Below are 23,272 nucleotides of genomic sequence, written 5' to 3'. Positions count from 1 at the left end.
CAGTTCTGTATGAATAAATAAATAAATCTTTAGAGTTGTATAATGTCTAAGAAGATGATGATATTTAAACTGAATTTTGAATCAGATTAAGGTCACTAGAGCATTATTTTCTTTTCTCCCAAAAGATATTAAACAACTTTTACATGGCCATTTTTAAAAACCCATACATGTTTTATATTCATTTCTGAAAGAAAAGGTCAATTCACTCCTCTTATTTCTTGGTGATTATGTTTAAGACAAAGTTACTTTAGCACATCCTTTTTTTTTTTTTTTTGCGGGACAGCGAAGTGGGTAAGTGAAATGTGGTATTTCTCTATATCTCTAAAGCCTTTTAACCAAAGATAGAAATCTCTAGTAAAAAATACTTTGCCTGATTTTTTTTTTTGCCTGGTCCTCAAGAGATATATACAAGTATCATCAAGACTCACAGGAACAAAAAATTGCATTTAGGTTCATCTATATAGTTGTTTAATTCCAATTTCTTTCTTTCTTTTTTCAATAAGAGTAGTAAGGAGAAATTAAACTGTCTTCTGTGTCTTCATAAACTTCTATCTTCCTATTCAAAGTATCAAAACAATGTCCTGGAGAGGTAGCTATTCTATCTTAATGGTATTGTTTTTTCACTATGAATCATGTTTGGGAAAGAGTCTGCCACTCAATACAGCTGCCTCCCTTTTCCTTAGTAAAATTTAAATGATACCAAAGCACACTCCAGGGATAGATATCTTTGTAATTGGTTATGTGAATTCTTTCATCTCTCCATGGAACAGAAGACACTCATCAGCCCTTTACCCAGTAGAATGAGTGCAGATACTTTTGGCTGTTACATTTCCCAGTAACTCATCTTTTCCTTTCTGTACTACTCGATTTTAATAGTTGCATATATTATTCCCATCATATTATTTTGAAGTTCATCCAATTATTGCTATGTATGGGAGACATCATTAAACTAAGTTCTTTACACATGTTCACTGACACAAGAGTTATATTAACACTCACAACAGCTTTGCCAGGATAGTACTTCAACTATCATCATTTTACACATGCAAAACCTGAGTTTTCGAAATACTAACTAGTTAACACACACAAAAAAATCTGATATATGTGGAGGAGGCCTATGGTTTTACTCTGGTCACAATCTTGATTTGGTACCAATCAGTCCTGATTCTCTGGTTTCTTCTTGGATTATTACCTTCATTTCACCTAGGAACTCCATCGTTTTTAATAAGCTGAAGGATAGAAGCATCTTTTAGTCCTTTACTTTCACCTCTGGGAGGGAGATCAGCTTACATTTATAGCACACATAATTGGTGAGTGCCTTAGGCAGAAAGACAAACATAGCAAATGGCCCGCAGGATGCTACACTGGTTCCCTGGGTGATGAACTTCTTGGGTATCAGAATGAATCAGTCTTTTGTGGTTTCCCTTAGACAGCCTTCCTCTAAAACAGTCAAGGAAACTCTTTGCTCTGAGCTTCACTAGAGAGAGAAGGGAGGAAGCAATTCTTGGATCCTGACTTCACTCCATCTTCCCATCCCCTGCTAGTCTGATTGCATGCTATGTAACTGATTCATATGCCTTGTCAAGCTCTTTTCTGTGACTGTCATACTTCTGGGTCTTTGGGAATAAAGGCCCACTAGAAGTTTTGTGCTAATTTGAGTGACTATATTTCTAAACATTCAATGTGATTTGTGAGCCAAAGTCAAGTGAATTGATTCTGAACTGAAGTCAGAGAGAAAGAATAGTTGGGTTGAATTAGAATATTTGTAATTTATTTTTGGTATGGTAACCCACAAAAATGGTTAATTATATAACACATAAATATCCATCCATCAACAGTACTTGTAAGAGACCTTTGCCCTGTTCTTAAATCCCATGGAAATTGCCTCTGTTGTGTTCATTTATAACTCATGCAACCTGTTAAATTATCTCCTACAGTTTCTCTTTGCCTCCTTTCATTAAGATGTTTTCAGTTTGAGTGCCTGGGTAGAAGGAATCTGTAAAAGAACTTAAATACATACATCTCTGTGTAATTTGACTAACACTTTTAGTCACTTTCATAATTTTACTTTATAAAGACTTTAAATGTGTCTTTTAGGCTTACCATGGATGAACATATAAGTTCATTTTATTATAAGAAGTTTTCATAATTTCACAGCTATCTCCCCTGTATTCTAGACCATATTCACTGTTAAAACAGAGATATACCACAAACAACAATCTACTTCACTGATATAGGGGACAAGTCAAAGGTTGTCTTGAAATATTTGCATTTTATATTTTATCCATCCAATTTATGGAATTGGGAGTATTATTTGATGGTTTTGACTAGGGTTGCCAAAATAGTAAAACTTCATCTGTCTAGTTGCTTTCCCATTCCTATTATCCTTAAATGTAAATTGCTTTTACATATTGCAAGAATGTGTTTCCAAAAGCTTTGGAGTTATTAATGACTAGAATCCCTCAGAAGAGACTACAACTAAGACCTGAGACCACTCATTCTGTGAGGACACAAAGCAGAGTTAATTTAGCCATTGTATGTGTCCCAAATGTTTTTACATCAATTCACTTCCAGTACAGGAGAATAAACCTGGGCAGCACTTTCTTGCTAAATGCCTCATATTGAGAGAGGTGGAAGAAAAATCTGTGAAGATAAGAAACCTGTATTTTCTGTTTGTACTATGTGTGTTTTGAGGACAGAAAAATTTAGAACTTCAATGTAGCAATTTGTTGACAAAAAAAATTCAATCAAGTACAGAGGGGCAGTTTTGCTCAGAAAATTCCTGACTCCAGTAGTCCAGCCAGCGTTTTTACAGCCAATAAATTGCTTACCAGCCTTTCTTATACTCACCAATAAGCAGGGTAGGTAACCAAACAAGACACTATCTTGGATGGCAGCAACTTAAGAAGCTCTGAGTGTACTATTTTTGTGGGTTGCATTTTCAGCCTTTATTGTAATTCTCCCTTGCCTACAATCCAATTTCTTTTAAACCCATATGGTGCCAATTTCTTGAAAGCTTATTGTAGTAATATTAAAAATCTCAATCTAAATATCAAATTAGTTCCCAAATCATATGGAAATCCATGTGGACTCCAAAATTTCCCCTTCAGGCTTTGCAATTTTAGTTATTTGTTTCCTATGAAGAACAAACTGTTTTTAATGTGGCATTTTATAAAGAACTTCAAAATGTGTGGCTGTCCTCCAAAGTATTTGACTTCTGTGACATTTTTAAGAAACAATCATGACTTGAAATATCTCGGTAGTTGAGCGATGATAATAAAAATTGCTGTGGACTGAAATTCTGTATTCTGTATCATAGTCCATGGGAAAATTTTACAGCTAAGTAATAAACCTGGAAAATAGAGGTTTATAATGGAAATGTTGACAGACTCTAACAGGTGCTGCTGTAATATCTTGAATCTGATTTAAAAGAAGTTTTCAATAATGTTTTTTCAAGCCAGTCTTTTGGGGAAGTATAGGTAGTTTTGTTTTTGCTTTTTTGAAGATTTTCCATAGCAGCAATGAATGAGGAAATGTGGGAAATTTATGACCATATACCTCAGGGTACCTGTGAATAAGACACTAGTGTCCTGTAAGAAATCAACCAATTAAAGTACGCTGCATGGAAACATTTTCATACAATGATAGTCAGTCAGTGTCATATGGATTATACTGGTACATTCTCAGACAAAGTGGCAGAGGATGAATAAACTATCAGCTCACTTATATTTTAATACAAAAAATTTAATGGGAGGATGATAATAAGAGTAGTTGTGACTAAGGTCGTAATTCTAGAAATCAAGCCATTCTATCCGTATACGTAATATGTGTTCTCCCACCCTCCTCACAAAATTATTATTCAATGTATCTAGACTACAGTAGTTTTTATCCTTTAAATTTTATTGATGATTATAAGAACTGAGAAATAGTCCCTTCAATTATCCAAATTGAATATGGGAAATAGGTACACATACTATCAAACCTATTCCGAGGTTATACACTATTGTGGCCCTGAGAGAGGCAGTATGTGGTAGGGCTGACATGCAGACGTGGCCAGATCACAGCTCCATGCCACTTGCTATGCAGTCTTAAACAAATTGCATGATTTTCCAACTGTCAGTATTTTCATGTAAATAGTGCATAATATAAACAACAATTTCTGATAATAATAATATATTGAGTAATACATACCAGGCATTATGTTAAATATTATAAGGTATTATGCTATATATTATATAAAGTATTATGTTATATATTATACAAGGTATTATAATATACATATGTTATATGTTATTATAAGTAAGTTATATTTCACACATATGTAATATATGCATTTTATGTAAGTTATAGTATATGTAAGTTACATATACTACATTTTATCTCATTTAAATGACATCTATTTTATAGTTCATAAAAAATAAATGAGCTATTTCATTAATGTCCTTAGCACAATGTGAAGCATAATCATAAAACAAGTGTCAGTTAACTTGGTTATTTCAGGATTGATCTTCTTTCATGAACACTTAGATTAAAAATGTATCAGTTATTATCCACTACTGTTATTTCCATGAATTGTCACTGCTGATCAATTAGAAACTAAATTATCAAGAACAACCTGTTCCACAAAAGTTTCAACTGCACCAGTGGAGATTGGTTGCATCTCAGAAACTGGCAGGAATTCACGAAATTTTCTTAATCTACTCATGGAGGGCTTTTCTCTGTACACTCTTGAGTTAGGGACTGCTTTAGTTTCTTTCAGTTTGGTAGTGGGTTCCAAGTCATTTCAGGCTAATGTGATATGTCAAAAATTTTAAGAAACTCTAAAAACATTAAGATATTTAAAAAATAAAGCAAAACAGAAAGTATGAGGCTCAAACTTTTAGGGAAGATATATTTGAGTTCTTTCTTGGTGAAAGTTTTATAAATTATATTTCATGTCAGTAGAATAACTGGTAATTCATTACACATAGAGAGAACATGAAAACACAGGGGAATCATTCATTTTGTTTTAACAAATTAAATGTTTTTAATTTAAAAATTTAACTCAGTCTGAAATTTAATCTACAAGGAACTTCATAAAAAAATTCTTGACTTAAACCTTATATATTACAATGTCTAATAGACTAGCCCCATTAGTAAACTGTATTCATGCTAATGTGCTTGCTTGGGGTGATAATCATCAGAGTCCCTAGTTCTGGTCCTTGCCAGTGCAAGTGCACCAGGAGTGGGTGATGTAGTATTGTAATTATACAATTAGCCTTGTCAAGACACGGAGCACTGGGAATAGCAGGATCCTGAAGCTTCAAATCTGGCTGGCTGATAGATGACTGTCATTAAACTCATCCTTTGTTCTCTGTGTGGTGTTTTAGATACTGAGCTTAAGAAAAGGATGTTTAATGAAGGATAAAATCTTTGACCCACAGCCACTCTTCTTCCTGTGCTCATAACCACTCAGCTCACCTCTCTTTTCCCAAATTACACTTATATTCTACTCATCTATCACCTTAGCCTGATGAAAAATAACAAACAGCTGCCAGCAAGCTCTTTTTAAAACATCAGATGTAGAAATGGAAGGTAAAATTCTGTACATACTTTTAACCTAGTAGTTCTTCTCATGTCATTAATATCTCTTCCTATCTTACACAATTTTCCATATTAAATTGGGTATTGTAAAATTCTGGCAATATAAACTGATTATAAACTCAAAATATGAGTCTGTTACTGATATTTTATTCAAGACATAAAATATCAGACATGTAACATGTATGTTCTAGGCATACTTATGCCCATGCATACATATAGATTCATAACATGCAAGGTATGTATATTTTATTTCATTGCATTTGATATTAAATAAAATCATACTAAATTTTTGAACTGTCTCAGAAGGTAGAAGACTGGCATAGAGCTTAACTGTTTTCTCTAATTCATGTTCAGTCAGTCTTCATTATTAACCTAATTTTCCTCCCTCTGGCTCTCTGCCCTTCTGGGTTTGATTGGGCTATCTCTCTTCTGCAGCCAGTGACCTGCTAAGCCACTCTCCAAGGAATTAGAAGGTGTAGAAGTAGGAGTATAGATGTTCCCAGTAAATAATTGTAAGAGGATCTTATACCACAATTTGACTGCCGTATCCCTCTTAGGTTATATGAATATACAAGTCCAAGTTTTTTAAGTCACTGTTCTAATTTTTTTTTTTTGTACAAATCTACAGGGAATATTATTTGAAGTCAACCTCTTTCAAATTACTAGTGCTAGAATGAAATAGTTTTTTGGGCTTTAATAAATGAAATGCAGTAAATTCAGAAGATGTTTTATAAAATAAGAGTTATGCATAAGGATCATAGCAAGGCTTGAGAACAAGTTAAAGAAAGAACTAAGAGGTGTGTGTGATAATAAAGAGAAGGTACAGTCATAATAGTTTTGTATCCTGATTGTAGTGGTGGTTGTAAGAGCTAACACATGATACAATTGCAGAAAACTACACACAGATAAGCATACAAATAATTTATGTAAAACTGGTGAAAACAGAAGAAGTTCTGTGGTTGTAACAATATCATATCCCTGGCTGCACTTCTGAATTACAGTGAAGCGATATATTATCCTTTGGGACACTGAGTGACAAATGGAACCAATCCTTAGAATTTTTGTAACTTCCTGATCATCTGTCATTATTTACAAATGAAAGGAAGGGCCCTGTCTCGTGATGCAGCAGGTTAAAGCACAGCAGCACTAAGAAGCCAAAACCATTTCAGCAAGAGGTCGATCCCTATCCTGGAGATGACCCACAAGGTGCAGCACACCTCTCCTAGCCCGCCTGCTGCTTCCCTCAGCAGTATACTTCATTGATCTGCCTGTTCTGCCCCGCACTATCTCTGGTGAATCCTCTCACCGCCCCTGCACCTCTGACCTGTACCCCAGTTCTGTATGCATAAATAAATCTTTAAAAAAAAATGAAAGGAAAAAATTAAAGGCCTCTCTGTAGAAGGAACTGGAGAGGCATAGAGGAAGTGAGTCTGTGTTTTGTCTCATGCCACACTAAAATTTTCTCCCTGTTTCTAGTAAAATAATTTCATCTTTTCATCCTGTTTCTCAGATGTGCAGAAAGAGGCAAGCCCTGTCTTCCTGAATTACTATACACATTTTGAAATCTGTAGGGGAAATGGCGTGCATATATTGGAAACATCATGAATATATATGTAACCACTTCCTGAGAGCAAAGATGTAACACCCATCTACCTGTACAGTTTTAGAAACAAAAACCATAGGGGGGCAATAAGCCAGATAGTCCTGCTACTTTGATTCTGCATTTGAGAAAATCACTGGGCTCCTAAAATTTGCTGCAATACCAAGCTTCACATAATTATGACTAATAGATGGAATTGTGAACACTTTACACACAAGATAAACATTTTGACCCATTTGGATTGGCTAGCTTTCACTTTTCTGTCCCCCAAAAAAAATTAAAATTACTAGCTGAAACATAAATTTACAGTAAGGAAATTAAGTTCTTTACTTTGTGAATGTGTATAGTGGCTGAACGAAACATTTGCCATTTATGAAATGGAGTCACTTCTGAGCTGAATTAGTGTTGCTCAGCACGCTCACAAAGCCACAGGCAACACCAAGTAAAAGGGAAGTTGGCTATTTTATAGGTTAGACAAGAAACAAACTAAATGGCTTCTTATCTAAGTGAGAGGTCTTCATAGCTCATGCAAACCCCAGGAAATAATTAAAGCTTCATTGCAATTCTGGGACCTGCGCTCTAGAAACTTTCTCAATAAAGTTCATTTTCATGTAGTACTATTGAAATTTTCTCTTTTCCCCGACTACCCCTTAAAATTTTCCGTTTTTTAAGACAAAAGGAATTTGGCACATCAATAAAAAGCATGAGATTGTTTCAAGGAGAGAATAAACACAATTCAAACTCAGCCAGGTGCTTTATCACTAGTTTGGGAGGCTGCAGTGTTATAAGACATTCTGATATGAAGATAGAGAGAAATTATTGGTGGAGATGAGAGGAGGAAAAAAAAAAAAGACTTGGAAAGTGAACTAAAAGACAAAAGTACCTGCAAACAGAAATAAGCTAACTGCTTCTTTAATGTATTCTTTATACTTTTTACTGAAGTAACATGGGTTTGTACATTAGGTTTCAAGTGTACAGCATTATAAATTAATTTATATATATATATATATTATAGTATGTTCACCATCAAAATTCAAGATTATATCCTATAGCATACAACTATACAACTGATCTCTTACCTAATTTGATATACCTGACCCCCTTCCCTTTTGTTAACAATTATTTTGTTCTTATGATCTAATTTTGTATATATATATATATATATATATATATATATATATATATATAATTTGCTATGAGAACAGAAAAAAATCATTAGATTGTTTTGAAAGTTATTACAAGAGGCATAAACCTCACTTGTTTAGACTGATTCTCCCTTGACACTGTAGTAGTCATTTCATCTAAATTATAAACAAGTCAACAGATTCTATAGAGCCAGAGTTAGGGGTCTTGGGTGAAGGCCACTTGGTGGTCTAGGCTGATATGAGGATTTAAATTATTATGATTATTTATTTTTATGTCACTATGAAGCACCGTGACCTCAAATGATCACCTATTTAGGCTTCAGTTTCCCCATCTTTAACCCAGACACCGCGGCAGTCTCATAAAGTCAGAGTGTGAGGAACCAGGGAAACCTCAAGTTTCCATGAAATCCTCCCCACACCTTCTGCTGCTGCTGCTATTTGCTCAATTCTGTTTAGACTTTACAGAACTAACTCACTTAACAAAATAATTTCATGAATATTTTTCTTAGCTCATTCAAATAATAACTTGAGGAGACTGCTTGCTGGGCCAAAACTTCAACAATTTCTGATATTAATAGTTTTAAAGAATCACTACCTCTACAAAAGAGCTTGTTTGAACTAGGTCCTATCAATGAAATTTATGTATTACTTTCACTTTTTTTTGTATACATAGAAATCTTTTTCTATGAAAAAAGATTTGCAGTTTGAGTTGTTGCTTGAAAATAACTAGGAAAATCTGTGTATCTCCAGTGTGTGCTCTCCAACTTGAAAGGGTTTTAGTATTTGTAGGATCTAAAATTGCAATTCTAAGACACCAGCACCCAGGAAAAGTCACATTGGATTTGTTTGAGAAGTCAACATACTTCTCTCAAGCAGTGTAGGTGAGGATGGGATGTAAAAGAGACTGAAATCACCAGCCTGAAGAAAGAAAGTTAGGTTCTCTAGTACTGGAAAAGGAGGGTGGAATTATTGGAAGCAGTTCCAGAAGGAGGCTGGGAGTGGGTTGAAAGTAGAGGGTTCTATGCTTTCGTTCTCACTCTTTGCCCACAAAGATGCCAGGCCTCCCAGGACATAGCTGTGTGAATGGATGCCCAAGCTCTGAGGCAAGGATTTGTGGGAATATGACCCTGGGTTTGATGGAGGAGAATTATGTAAGCGAAGTCCAGTCATTCCAATCACCACAAACATCACAGTCCAGAGAAACTTCCCGCCAGCCAATCTCTGATATGTGAGTTAGCCCCACCAATATCTAGCACCATGCAGATGATCCAGATTCATGGGAAATAAACACACTGTAGGCCAAATAACAATAAGAGAAGGCCATGGTTGGAAGCTATAATGTTTATGGGAAGAAAGCTGCTGCTCTGAGCTCACTCTCACCTCCCAATTACAAGGGCTGGAAAATGGAGCTCTGCCCATTTGCCAAGTACCACATATGTTTCATGAGATTCTCCAATATCCCTAGGAGAACCCTTATGAGAATCTCCCAATGCCCAATTAAAGAGGAATTCCTAACCAAACTGATAGCTGAACACTAAGCTGGAACAATTCTAATTTACAATAAAAGTAACACAATGTTTCTCCAATCTGCTATGTTGGACCGTATTTACTTTTGTTTTACATGAGAAAATGAGAGAGAAACCCTCTGTGGGAAAACTGGTCTTTTAAACCTTCCAGTGAACACTTTAAAACAACGGACAGTAATTCTTTTATGAAATTAATCATGTTCTGTATGATTAAAAAAAAAAGTTGTCAGCATTTACTAAGCATTACCATGAATCAGACTAGATTTGAAGAAATTGACACATTTTACTGTTTTACATACAATAATGTTAAAAGTAAACATTATTATTATTCTGATGTTTGTATCACACCAGCTTGACAACTATAGACTATTGTCTATTTTATAAATGAGGAAATATTTAGAGTTATTATGGAATTTGCCTAAGCTACACACAATGAGGGGTGGAGCCAAACCTGGAACACAGTGTACTATTTCCTTCTAAATGTTTCCTTAAAATCTTGTAAATAATATATCCTTCATCTGTAGTGACACTACGGAGGATTTTGTCCAGTAGGGTTTATTAAAGGATCTTTCCCAGTAGAATCGAAAAACTGGGGAGTGTTTTGTGTTCTTTCTTGAATTTACATCTTGGAATTGTGCTGTTGCATCTTTTTTTTTAAATGAATTAATAAAACAGTCCTTTTTAGTTAAACAAAGACCATAAATACTTTCCTTTAAGAGTCAAATCTCAAGTGTCTAATTATGAAGGTTCTAATTAAAGTATGGATAGAGATTCTGCAAAAATTCTCTTTTTAAAACATTTTACAATTTATTTTTTACATCATTCCTCATTTTATGCATTTTTTTCAGTCTCAGTTGTAATCCCTATGGACTTTCCACCACCTTTTCACCCATGTGCCATCACCACAGTCCCAAGCTCTCTTCCCACCCCAGTTTTATCCCATTCCCCTCTCCACCACTATAAAATGTCTCAGGTTTATAGTTGTTCACTGCTTTTAATTTTTACCACTGGGGCTACATCAAATTAAAGAACTTCTGTATAGCAAAATAAACATTACATAAAACTAAGAGACAGATTGGGAGAAAATTTTTGCACACAATACAATGATAAAGGACTGAGCACGAAGATATACAAAGAGTTGTTGAAACTCTTTAAATAAAGTAAATCACTCCATCAAAAAATGGGCAAAAGGGCTAAAAAGATACCTCTCCCAAAATTCCCTTATAAGGTAATCTTATTAGGGAAAAAAAATTGAACACACTATCTTCATGAAATAATCAATGATTTGTCTGTGATTTGAAGTTCAAATCTTCATTCTTGGGACTAGCTTGCAGTGGTCCAGCTGACAGTGTCTTGGTAAAATTTTAGATGGTGTAAATACCATCATGGCTTAAGTTTTCTGTTTGCTTCTCTGAGTCATGAACTGTTTTATTGAAAGAACTACCACTGATCTCAGCTTTTTGTGAAATGGGGGTTCACATGTAGTTTCTATTACAAATAATTCAGTTTATTCCTCTCAAATTAGAGGTTGTGAACAGCACATATAGAAAAGCATCTTAGGAAAGCACATTAGAATGGGAGACACAAATTCTTTTCTTTCAGATTTCAGAAATAGTAAATATTGAATATAGATTCCCTCCTTCAGTACCAAGAATGATTTAGGAACAAACACCAGATCTTATATATCTGGATTTAAGAATTAGTTAACAAATTACATCACCAGTATGTTCTGACTACATATGCACCTGTCTCTCATTTTGTTCTTATCAGATGTTTTCCCAAATAACACAAAATATACATTTTTACTCAACACTAAGCAGTGTTTTAGCATCTTATAGATATTACTTTATTTTTGAAAGTTTGTTCTAAGAGGTGTTTTATTATCTCCATTTTCAGGAGGCACAGATGAGAGATTAATTTATCTAGAGTCGCACAGCTAGTAAATGACAGGTTTAGGATGTAAACCAGTTAATCTGGTTTTAAAGTTTATTTGACTAATGCAAACTAGTGCCAGACTAGACATTTTATATTCTTAACTTATAGTTTTACTTGTGATCCATATCTATTTTGCATAACAGTTGACAGAACAGTTTGAGTTTGCTTTATCATATTTTATAAATAAGACAGCAGTTGAAAATTCCATATCCTTAATTGAATATCTAGTACTTTCTCTTCAAAAGTGGACACAGATGTTGATCATAAAACAATAATACATTATTATGAAGAAAATAAAAATGTTATCTGTGACAGAGTATTTTCTTTTGTGGGATTGATGATGAGACACAACTACAATAGAAATCCATATAGCTCTCCTCAAATTTAAAACTGCTTTTTGAAGACAGCATATGATCTTAAGGTGCCATGATAGGTGTGTGTGTGTGTGTGTGTGTGTGTGTCTAAAAAAATTAGAGAGACCTGGCTCAGGTTAATATTGAGTGACCTGGTAGAAAACTCAGGTATCTCAACGTGCTGTTATGTCCCTTATGACTTAACTTTGCACACGTTTCACTTCATAAACCAGAATAAGGAACCACAGCTACTAAGAGTTTCAATAAAGATTAAAACACAATGTGCATATAGCATCAGGCAGATACCAGGTGTATAATATGGGCTTTATCTACATGGCCTCAGTCGCAATCAGCGTTATTCATCATGAAGAGCCTTCATCTAAACTCACACACACTTTTCAGAATCTGCTAAGTCATCTTTTAAAAACTGCTTGTCCAATGTGGTAACAATAACTGCAAAAAGAAGAAATCGTACCATTAACTTCTATCTTGGATTCATAATGCAATAGGAAGGCATATGGCATTATATGAACATTATATAATAACATGTTCTGCTTTGCTTAGCAAATTAAATCAAGTTGCAAATGTAGCATATGTAGAATAAACATGGCTTCTCATAAGAAGCAAACCATTTTGATGTATAAAATTTGTACTTTTTTAAAATTACACAAAATTGTGTTGAAAATGTACCAATGGAATAATGGGGTAAAGCCTTGTGATATGGATTAAAATATTTTTAAATACTTTTGTTTAGATATTAAAAATATAATTTAGTGATTTCACTATTTATTGTACTGTGTTAATTTACTGAAGTTACTTAAATTCTCTGCTTCTTGCTTTCTCTTTTCTGTGAAACAGACATAATAATGACCAGTTATTGTGTGGTGAGACAAATTAGCTTATAAATAAAATATACAGAATAGTACTTGTGCAGAGTAAGCACTAAAAGTTAGCTGTGACTATTATTTTTTTCAACACACTGTTAGTTTCAATGAGTATATTATCCTACAAATATAAATTGGCCATTTTACAGTATCATCTAGTCTCCTTTCAACTTTGTCAACAAAAAAATGGTATGCAGTCAAAATAAAGTGGTATCTGAGCAATTATGATGATATCTCACTTACAGGAGTCTCTTTCTTTTACAGTAGGAATTGGACACAAAGAAAAAGCCAACCCAAGATTTACTGAAATAGCTATTTGTAAAATATGTGTGTTTACTCAGACCCATATTTTACAGACATTTCTAAAACCATTCTCTGTTCTGAGGGTTTTTGCTGATAGTTAATAAAGGACATTCTTTTAAACATTTCATATTCTAGGAGTTGAGCCAGGAACCTATAGGCCTAGAGTGCACAGATCTAGAGGCAGTTTTATTTATTTTCTGCAAATCATTATGGCAACGGGTCTAAGTTTTCTGTTCCTGTAATTGATTACACAAATTTGATGTATTAAAACAAGACAATTTTATTTTCTTACATCAGTGGCCATAATAATTCCAACATCAGTCTCAGTGGACTAAAATCTCTGTGCCAGCAGGCCTGCATTCCTTCTGAATGTTCTGGTGGTAAGTCTGCTTACTTGCCTGTTTCATTTTCTAGACATACACTAAATTCTTCAGCTTGTAGTTCCTTCCTTCATCCATTTTGCTTCTATCCTTTTATCTTTTCTTCTTACTCTGATCCTTCTATCTCCTATTTACAAGGACAATGTGATTCCACTGGGTCCACTGGATGATCCAGGATATCATTTCAAGATCCTTAATTTAATCATATCTTTTTAATCCTTTTAACATGCAAAGTAACACCCTCACAGTTCTGGGGGTAGACGGTAATAGTGCAAGGCTGGCAGAGAGGCATTTTTCAACCTGACACAGAGATATACTTGTCAATTCATTTTGCTGATGAGGAAAAAAAGTGCAACAATTAATCACTCCATATGTACATTGAAAAAAATCAGTGAGGTGCATAACTTATTCAAACTCACAAAACCAAAGAGTAGATGCCAACACACCAATGTGGGTTCTTCTGACTCTAATTCTGTTTCCAATCCACTGTTCTGCCCAAAGGAGGAAAAAAATGAAGGAGGAACTCCTTCCTCATGGGCAGATTACTGTATTTTCCTTATATATTAATGTTTTTTAAATATTTATTTAATACTACAACTACCATAAATAAGACCCAGTTTTAGGTATTGAGAAGAGAGATCAGAACCTCTCAGTCCCTTAACAACCCTCACATTCCCAAATATTTAAATACCTGTAAGTCCTAAGTTTTTAGGAAAGTCCTGGCCAAACTCAACTACCTAATCAACAGCTCCAGTTAGATGTTCTATAAGTTTGTTCTAGTTGTCATATATGGAAGTGAACCTTCCTCTTTTTTTTTTTTTTTTTTATCCTACAGCTTTATGCAACCCTTTAGCTTTCTTCATCTGAGGGAATGACATTATTCTCTTTCCCCTCTAACATCACCTAGAGTTAATCAGTAATCATATGTCTTACATCAGTCTTGAAATAATTTCATTATCCTCATTTGCATTACTTCTAGACTTCTAACTGCTATCTTTATTGCCATTCTTATATGTCCTAATCAAATCTCTACATATAAACTGACCTGAACTCTTCAGAATATATATTGGATTGTGCCTCTTCCCTGGTAAAATGCTTCATAGCTACCTACTACCACATTTATAACAAAATCTAAATCTTTCATGTTACACTGGCTTACCACACATTTTGTAACATTTGGGACATTTGTGTACCTGTTGCCATGGCATAACAGTAATAGAGCCTCTTTTCACTCCTTAAATTGTTCTATTTGGGTGACAAAGTACATGTTCACTCTATCCAGAGAGGGCTACATAATCTTTCCTCTGACTAAAATGTGCTTGCTAATGCTAAAGTCTTCTTCCTCAGGATACAATGAGAACTTCCACTAAGACTCTCTGAAATCGTTTTGTCTCCAAAATCTGAATTACAGGTTTTAATCCTATACTTCATTGTTCTGTGTCCGTTCACACCATAACGGTAAACAGAAAGAACTAGGTACATGCCTCTACTGCTTAGTTAGTTTTAGTTTCTGGCACATAGTAGATGTCCACAAATATTTATCGAAGGAATATGGCAAAATAAGTTTGCAATACAATCTAAGAGTTATGAAAACACACAGCAAAGCATTTAAATAATAAAAATGTACTCAAAATATAGCAAATAAACTAATACAGACAAGAAAGAATTTACTTCTGTTTGGAGACAAAAACTTTACTAGGGGAACTCTCTTAAAAGATGAATCCCAATACATGTTGATGGATGAAAAGATCATGTTATGTGAATCAAGAAACTATGAGGAGAGATCCCTTCTCCTATGCAAAGGAATGGTATCTGCAAAGCCTGAAAGTTTTAAATTAGCGTAATTATTATGAGAACAAGAAGTAGTTTTCCACTATCAGAGCATACAGTCTTGCATAAATGATATATTCGTACCCTGAATTTCTAAGGACAAAACCTAAATTATAAAGGAACTTGAAAAAAGCTAAGAAATATGAAACAGTTTTGTTTTCAATTACAGTGATGATTTGAGAATTTCTTTTGCATGTTTGACTCACCTTATAAATTACAAACGTTCTTAGAGAATTAAGTCAGCTTTGGAAGACATATTTCAAAGTTTATTACCATGAAAAATCATTAAAGAGTTTAACATATAATGTTCACAAACTTATAGTACATTGCCATAGGAAACCATATTAAGAATTATAGTATAAATCTGAGCCAGAATTTCCCATCAAATAACACTTTCAGGATTGGATTTTAAGAATTAGCTCAAATTACTTCTTTGTCTAATGTAGGTTTCGTCATTGGATTTTAAAAAGACCTAGGTTAGAGATATTTAACCTAACACTTTGGCATTTATATTATACAACGGTGAACATATTTATAATATTTATAAGTATCTGATCATATTTTGATGTAAACAAAAATAAATAGTAAATTAAAACTCATATCTAGAAAGAGAACATTTTCAAAAATTATTTTTGATATAGATAATCATTAATGGTTTGCTTGACCATGGAAAAACTATACCAGAAATTCTACATTGATAGAAAGCAAAGTATAAATGCTCTGCTTGGCTCCTGTAGTACTTTAAAAATTTGAGCCAAGATTTAAATTTGAAGAACATATAATGTATCTAGTCTTGGTCTCTTTTGAAATATTATAGATAAATCTGGTGAGAAAGACCATGGTGATGAGTAGCTGTTTTTGAGATCATCTCTGAGCCCCTCCCAACCCATCACCAAGTTATTAAGATCTAGGTCACTTTCTTTATAAAGAAGACCTTCTGGTAGAACAAAAGTAAACCCCAGCTTTTAAAGACCAATTGGGGATATCAAATTGTCTAGGAAAATATTTAGAATGTGATCACTTGCAAATACTGAAAATAATTCACATGGTATGCATGGACTTTCTAATTAAATAGTCTAAAAATGGAATGATTCAAATGTAATTTTTTACTTGAATTTTATTTTTCAACTAACAATGCAAAGTCAAACAAAATGCCAAACAAGTCCAGTATGAAATTAATTTTTTTCTGACCTGATAGCTATTCATTTTAAAATTGGGTTAATAAAACATAAACAGAATAGTACAACAATCCAAAAATAAAATAAAGCATAGTATGAATTTGATTTGTAGTTTGAATGTATATAATTCTCGATGTGTTCCAATATCATAATGATAATTTATTTATTTAAGTAGACTAAAAAAACTGACATGTCTTCAATAGTCAGATGTCCTAGATTAGGGGTTTTGAAGCCAGAAAAGCTATTGCTATAGAAAGGGATGGGCACTTACCTTAGCTATCTGGACACACCAGTTAAGCAGCAACTGTGATCCAATGTTATCTTTGTGTTCATGTACATAATCCAACAGGCAGCCATGGGGCATAAGCTGTGTAACCAACTGGATGGTTGGGCTCAGACACACCCCCAACAACCGGACTAGGTGAGGATGGTCCATACTTGCCATGATCAGAGCTTCCTATGGAAACAATATAACATCATCATTTCAACTCAGCCTTCTTTAAAAATTATAGTTATTTGATGTACTAATAGTGCTGATAATGATTTTTAAAATATACTCAATGGAATTAACTGGGATGGAATCAATTAAAAACTAAAAGACGAAATGATGGTAGACATTATACTTTTAATGTGATTTAATTCAAGTGAAATTAAATGAAAAACAAAGACTGTACTTACTAAAATTGAAACTGTTACAGGATAATTGCACATAAAATTATTAGTATTTTCTTTCTGGAATATAGACTGTTAGATTTTATTTACTGCAAAAAAAGTAAAGTCCAACCCTGTGGATTTTAACTTTTGATATTTGGTTCTTGGTTTAAAAAAAAAAATCTATGTAAATGAATTTATTTGCAGGAAGAGAAGGATAATACAAATTTAAAAAAATGTAAACAATGTTAACCATTGTGATGTCTTATTCTTAGAATCATAAAATTTGACAGGTAAGACTACAAAAACTTCTATTTGGGTGTGACATCTGAGTCATATACAGTGTGTAAACTATTGTTGCCTTAAAAATGAAATTTAAAAGTATAAATTATTAGATTTTGTTAACATGAAAATTGTGTACTCTACCTCTCAATCCTTAGGTTAAACTAAAAGGATTATGGACTATGGATTTTTGCATGTTGGAAGTAAGTACTTTGGTGAAAACGGTAGGACCATATCAACTTGTATACGGTGAACACTGGAACCTTTTTTCAGTTCCTCCTCCAAAACAAAGTTGTGACTTCAAAATATGAAAGTTTGTATAAATCTCTAACTGCATATACTACAAAATTTCAGCTGAGTGGATATATATAGTGACATATGTCTGTCTTAATACATATAGCTCAGATGTTTCTTTTCTGTTAGATGTGCTCACCAAATTCAAGATGTTATGTATGAGGGAGGGGATTGTTAAATCCAGGAAACAAAAGTGAGCGTGAAGTATAGTATAGAAATAAAAAAAAAGAGAGACAGACATAACTCAGTCAGATCGTACTGATACACATTACTCTAAGAAAAGTGATCCAGGAAGATAGAATTGACAGATTACCTACAAGGTTAAATTCCAGTAAAAGTACATATATTTTTCTTGCATAACTTGAAGGTCAAACTATTGGTAGACATATAGAAAAATACACAAAAGTAAAAGAAAACTATATGAGGTGAAACACAAGGTATGCAAAGAATATATGTACTACACTAGACCATGAGGATCGTCTATAATCATAACAATGTAAACACAAAATATTGACATAAACAAAAGTCACAGGACTATGCTGGGAAATGAAGGGAAGGAGGTGTTAGTATATGATGCATAAATCTGAAAACTAAAGGCTGACATTATGGGCATAATCTCTCCACAGAAAGAATCAAGTAACATGAGAAATTGCTAGTTGGTTGAAAAGTGACTCCTTTGGACAGTGGAAATGCGATAAGGGAAGGGGGAATAAGGTTAGAGACTTTTCTTTTATCATTAACCTTGTAGAAGTATTGACTATTATTATTATTACTTTAAAGCTATGAGAGGGGTATCCACTTTTTAACGTCACTTTTTTAATGGTGTTGACTTTGGTTAAGTCTGCATTGTTTAGAGTCACTGGGTATGTGTGATGGAGGATATGAATTCGATGGATACAAGTAGAGCTTTACATAGGTGTAACATTTGATGTTTAGAGTAAGGGAGGGTTAAGCAGTATTTCCCAGAGAAAGAATGTGCATAAGCCAAAGAGAAGCAATAAATAATTAGTAGGTCAAACATAAAAGACTGTGTGAGTCTTTGTGAGCAGGACTGAAATTTGTTTTCAGATGGCTTCCAAGCAAATTAACTCGTCCAATTCCCATCTTTCCAGCGACCCTAGGGAGCCAAACAAGTGATGAACAGGAGAGCACCCGTTTCTCTGCTTCCTTGCTGAACACACCACCACTGCAACACTTGGAGTTTGCACTGCGAGGCACCCAGAGGAACCTTAGCACCTTTAGGTGGTAACACTAAGCAGGACCCAGGCAGGACTCAGTGAAAGGAGACCCAAATACTAGGGAGAAAGGAGCCCAAATACTAGGATTTGGGTTTTCTGATTTATAACACAAGGCAGCTCCCTGAGATAGTAAACATGTTCTACTAACATTTTGCTCTCTGATGCTTGTCTTGTTAATGGAGACTCTCCTAAGCACCCAATATCAGCCACCCCCAAAAGAATTATGTCCAATTATGACTTGAGGGGGAACTAAAATTAAACAACATATTTGTGCTTCAAAGTAAAGCATCCTCACTTATCAAATACTTTAAGTAAAACACAAACAAAACAGTTCTTTGACTTTCTGAGGATATTAATTGGCACAAGCCATTTCTTAAGATAAGGAAAAATATGAGATTTTAAGGTAAAAGAATGGTTTTGTGGTTACATCAGAGATCTTCTTTTTGAATGAAATGTAAAATATTTTAAAATTATTTTACAACTCAAGGAGTAATAACTCTATCCTAAATATGCATTTTAAAAGTTTACATCAGACGAGTGCAAAAAAGTCACATGAAAGTTCTCTTTTAAAAAAATCTATTAGTAAGTCCTGGCAAAAAAGCTGGGGTTGTATTAAGGAAAATTGCTCATCACACTACAAAGCGTATTTGAAACCAAATTGCAGAGTATTTGCATAATAGTTCTCTTTTTTTGAGAAAGAAAAGATGAACAAGACACTAATTGTAGGTTTTATTTTTTCATAAAGGAAATAGCAGATGGCTTTTTTGGGGGATAGGGACTAGATAAAGGAAAGAGAATGTGGATTCATTTAGAGTGATGAGTGGGATGGAAAGAGAAAAAAATTCCAATATTTTAATAATGGAGTGTTGGGTTTCAATAAATTATTCTGTGTTAAAATGATAATGTCCTCTGTTACCTATCTCTGTGTGTGGCCTCTGGAAGCAATTTTGGAATCTTTGCTGCTGTCACTAGAAAATGTCACTTTGGCCATGAAAGAAATACAAGTGGATAGGTGCATTATCTATGTTTCCAGAAATAAAATCATTCTGTCTTTGTTTTGCTTTTTGCTTTATACGTTTTTTGTAGGTGAATTAAAAGCATTTTCTCACTGGACAGAGGGAAAGATGTAACAGGTGCTACACAGAACTCTTTAATGCAAGAACATTTTTCTTAATAATGAGGTATAGTTTGAATAAGGACATTTTTCAAAACTACCCAGCAACTACCAGGGCAAAGACAAAAAGCACTGAAGCATGTGTACCGTTCTTCTCCAGCCTGGGCTATTTGTACCTCTATTTCTGTCTGAAGGAAAGACATTTTTGTACAGAAGGAAAAGTGAACAATATCATTTGTCACATTAGGGTATCATTTTGTCCAGCTTTCAGAGGTTTATGCCTTGCCACTTAAACCTGTTTTCTCAATCATGATGTTTAGTCGTTCCATAAAATGAAAACATTTATAGTTAATGAAAACTTGTTTTAAAAAAATGTTAACTTCATCAGAATTTCACTGTTTCACTGTGTCTATGGACCATTAATTTAATACTTTCCAGATGAAAATGGCAAAAAATCTTTGTATTCGGGATAAGGAAGATAAAAAAAGGGAGACAGAGAAAAAAGGATAGAAAATTAATGTTGATATATAAAACAGTACACAATGCAAAATCAGCAGATTTTTGAATACTCAAAGCTGGACTCCTGTCCTAGAGACAACGAGAGTTAATGATCACGACAAAAAGAAAGATAAAGATGATGGCATTAATGCATGATCCATAATAATGTTTTACAAACTTGCTTTGCTGCAGATGGTACCCAGATAATAAAATAAATAAAACCGCATCTGTCTTTTCATATGTAGAATAAATAATATTTACTTGTACAAGTAGGTGAATAGCAATTATACAGGCTGAGTGAATATGCTATGATTTAAGTTCATTCACATTGTCAGTGGCCTCAGTAATCCTCTCTGACTTCTCCTGTCATTTTTGTGAACTACCATAATGAAGAATAGGATCCTCCTGATCTTCAGTCAAAAGTTTTCTACCTCCATTTTACATTGTTCCCCATGGAGAGGCTGTTTCTTACAATTAGTGTACACTCACACTGTCACATAGATCAAAGAACTTTGTGATGATTGGTGGAATTCTCTGTTCTGTGTTTCCTCTTTTCTTTCACCTTAGCACTATAGTTACACTGAATTGACTTCATAATTTGTTTTGTATGCCTTTGTTGTATGTTTACGCGCTTGAACATATTTATTGAAGATTCAGTATGTGTCTGACACTCAGATTGAAGTTGGATCTAAAATAATCTGTCTTTCCTCATAGAACTTTGGTTTTATTGGGAGAGAGACAACCAAAAAAAGAAGAAAACAAAAAGAAAACAGGAACAGCACAAAGTTAAATTAAGCACTAAGGAGAATAAAATAAAGAGGGCACTATGACAGAAAAAAAAAGGTGGTGGTTATTGGGCTAATATAGGTAGGCAATTCAGGAAATACATCCTGAAATAAGAATTATGAGAAGAAACAAATAAAAAAAATAAGAGTAACAAGTCAAAGAGCTTGCTAAGTTTTGGAGCTCTGAGAAGGCCCATGTGCCTGGAATTTAGCCGGAGATATTAAGGGCACAAGATGAAATTAGAACTACAGGTAATTTCCAGGGGCTGCAGTCATGGAAAGAAGATGATGCACTGATACAACTTTTAAGTGCTGGCTTCTTTTCTCTAAAATGAATTTAAATAACGTAAATTTTTTATTATTTTATTTCTTTTTTAAATTGAGGCCACAGTGGTTACAATAGTCTATATGTTTTATGGCACTAGCTTTTATAGTCCCTCTACAGTAATCAGGAAGAGTTAGGAGAAGGTCGAAATTTAGTTTAAGAAGTTGCAAAGAAGGCCAAGGTCTACATAAATTTGCTCTGTAATAAACAATAACCATAACATAAGTATTAATAGTTAATCACAAAGTTAAAATAGATAACAGAGATCAAGAGGCACTGGTGAATGCTCACAGTTAGGGCAGACACATTTTATTGCCTAATGATTAATCACAACAAACTTATAGAAAGAGAATTAGATATTGGAAATGATTTAGAAGAATAAGCTTAGCAAGATCCAACATGGATCTAGGAACATGGATCATGGAATATGTCATGAAGATTGAAAGTGCAAACCACCAGTATTAGAATAAAATATCAGTGGCTAAAGAGGTTATAGATTGATCACTAAGGAGACAGAATAAGTATTAACTTGAAAATCATATCTACTACTTTCAGTTTTTAATTTCTGTAAAAATAATGCTAGGTTAAAACCTATATTTACTTCTTATATAATTCTGGTTATTAACAAACATATTGATGTCTCCTTTAAAGTCACCTATGAAAGAATTCCATCAGATTGTAATAACTGCTACTTTTTGTTGAGCTGTGCCTGGCATTATTTAGGAGCTCAATGTTGTCAATCTGATGTTATCATGTCAATAAATTGATAATGAGATTAGTTTCGAAAATATAAGCAATTTTCCAAGATCTTAAAGTTATCTAAGAAACAAGCCAGAATTTGAATTAATAAATTGATAATGAGATTAGTTTGGAAAATATAAGCAATTTTCCAAGATCTTAAAGTTATCCAAGAAACAAGCCAGAATTTGAATCTAGTTCTCGTTGTCTCCATGATCAAGACTCTCTTCACCAAAGTTTGTCTTTATGAGCTAATGTCAGTTGATAATTAGCTAACACAAGCTGGTTTTGTGGCCATTATTCATTATACTAATAAGAACTATCACTGTTAACCCACTAATGGGAATGGGAAGTAACATTCTAACAGGCACTAACAATCCCTTTTTGAATAAGTCATGTAAGCAAAATTTATGCTCAACTACTTAAAGTTAATACCCTCTTAATAAAATTCCAGAAAGCCATTGTAGATTAAAATTTACTCATGGTTTTACAGTCATGTTTACCGATAAGGTTCTAGGAGATTCTTGATTCTAGGAGAACCCATTCAATAATTTTTTTCTTTAAAGATTTATTTATGCATACAGACTGGGGTACAGGCCAGAGATGAGGGGGCGATTGAGAGGATTCACC

At 33.8% G+C, this 23,272-nt stretch overlaps 1 protein-coding gene across 4 annotated transcripts in view; it reads right to left on the bottom strand.

The window, feature by feature from the left end:
- Positions 1-23,272, bottom strand: part of ERBB4 (erb-b2 receptor tyrosine kinase 4) — a 942,163-nt gene that overhangs the window by 127,988 nt on the left and 790,903 nt on the right. For all 4 annotated transcript variants that reach the window (XM_004674330.2, XM_004674332.2, XM_004674329.2 and 1 more), the window contains exon 20: positions 16,989-17,174. In XM_004674330.2, the coding sequence (XP_004674387.1) occupies positions 16,989-17,174 (186 nt within the window). The remainder of the gene's footprint in view (positions 1-16,988; positions 17,175-23,272) is intronic.

Source organism: Condylura cristata, unplaced genomic scaffold (genome assembly GCF_000260355.1).
Source record: "Condylura cristata isolate star-nosed mole 26May11 unplaced genomic scaffold, ConCri1.0 scaffold00002, whole genome shotgun sequence".
Taxonomy (NCBI): Eukaryota; Metazoa; Chordata; class Mammalia; order Eulipotyphla; family Talpidae; genus Condylura; species Condylura cristata.
Note: the sequence above shows the minus strand (reverse complement) of the source record. Positions and strands in the feature narration are given on the sequence as shown.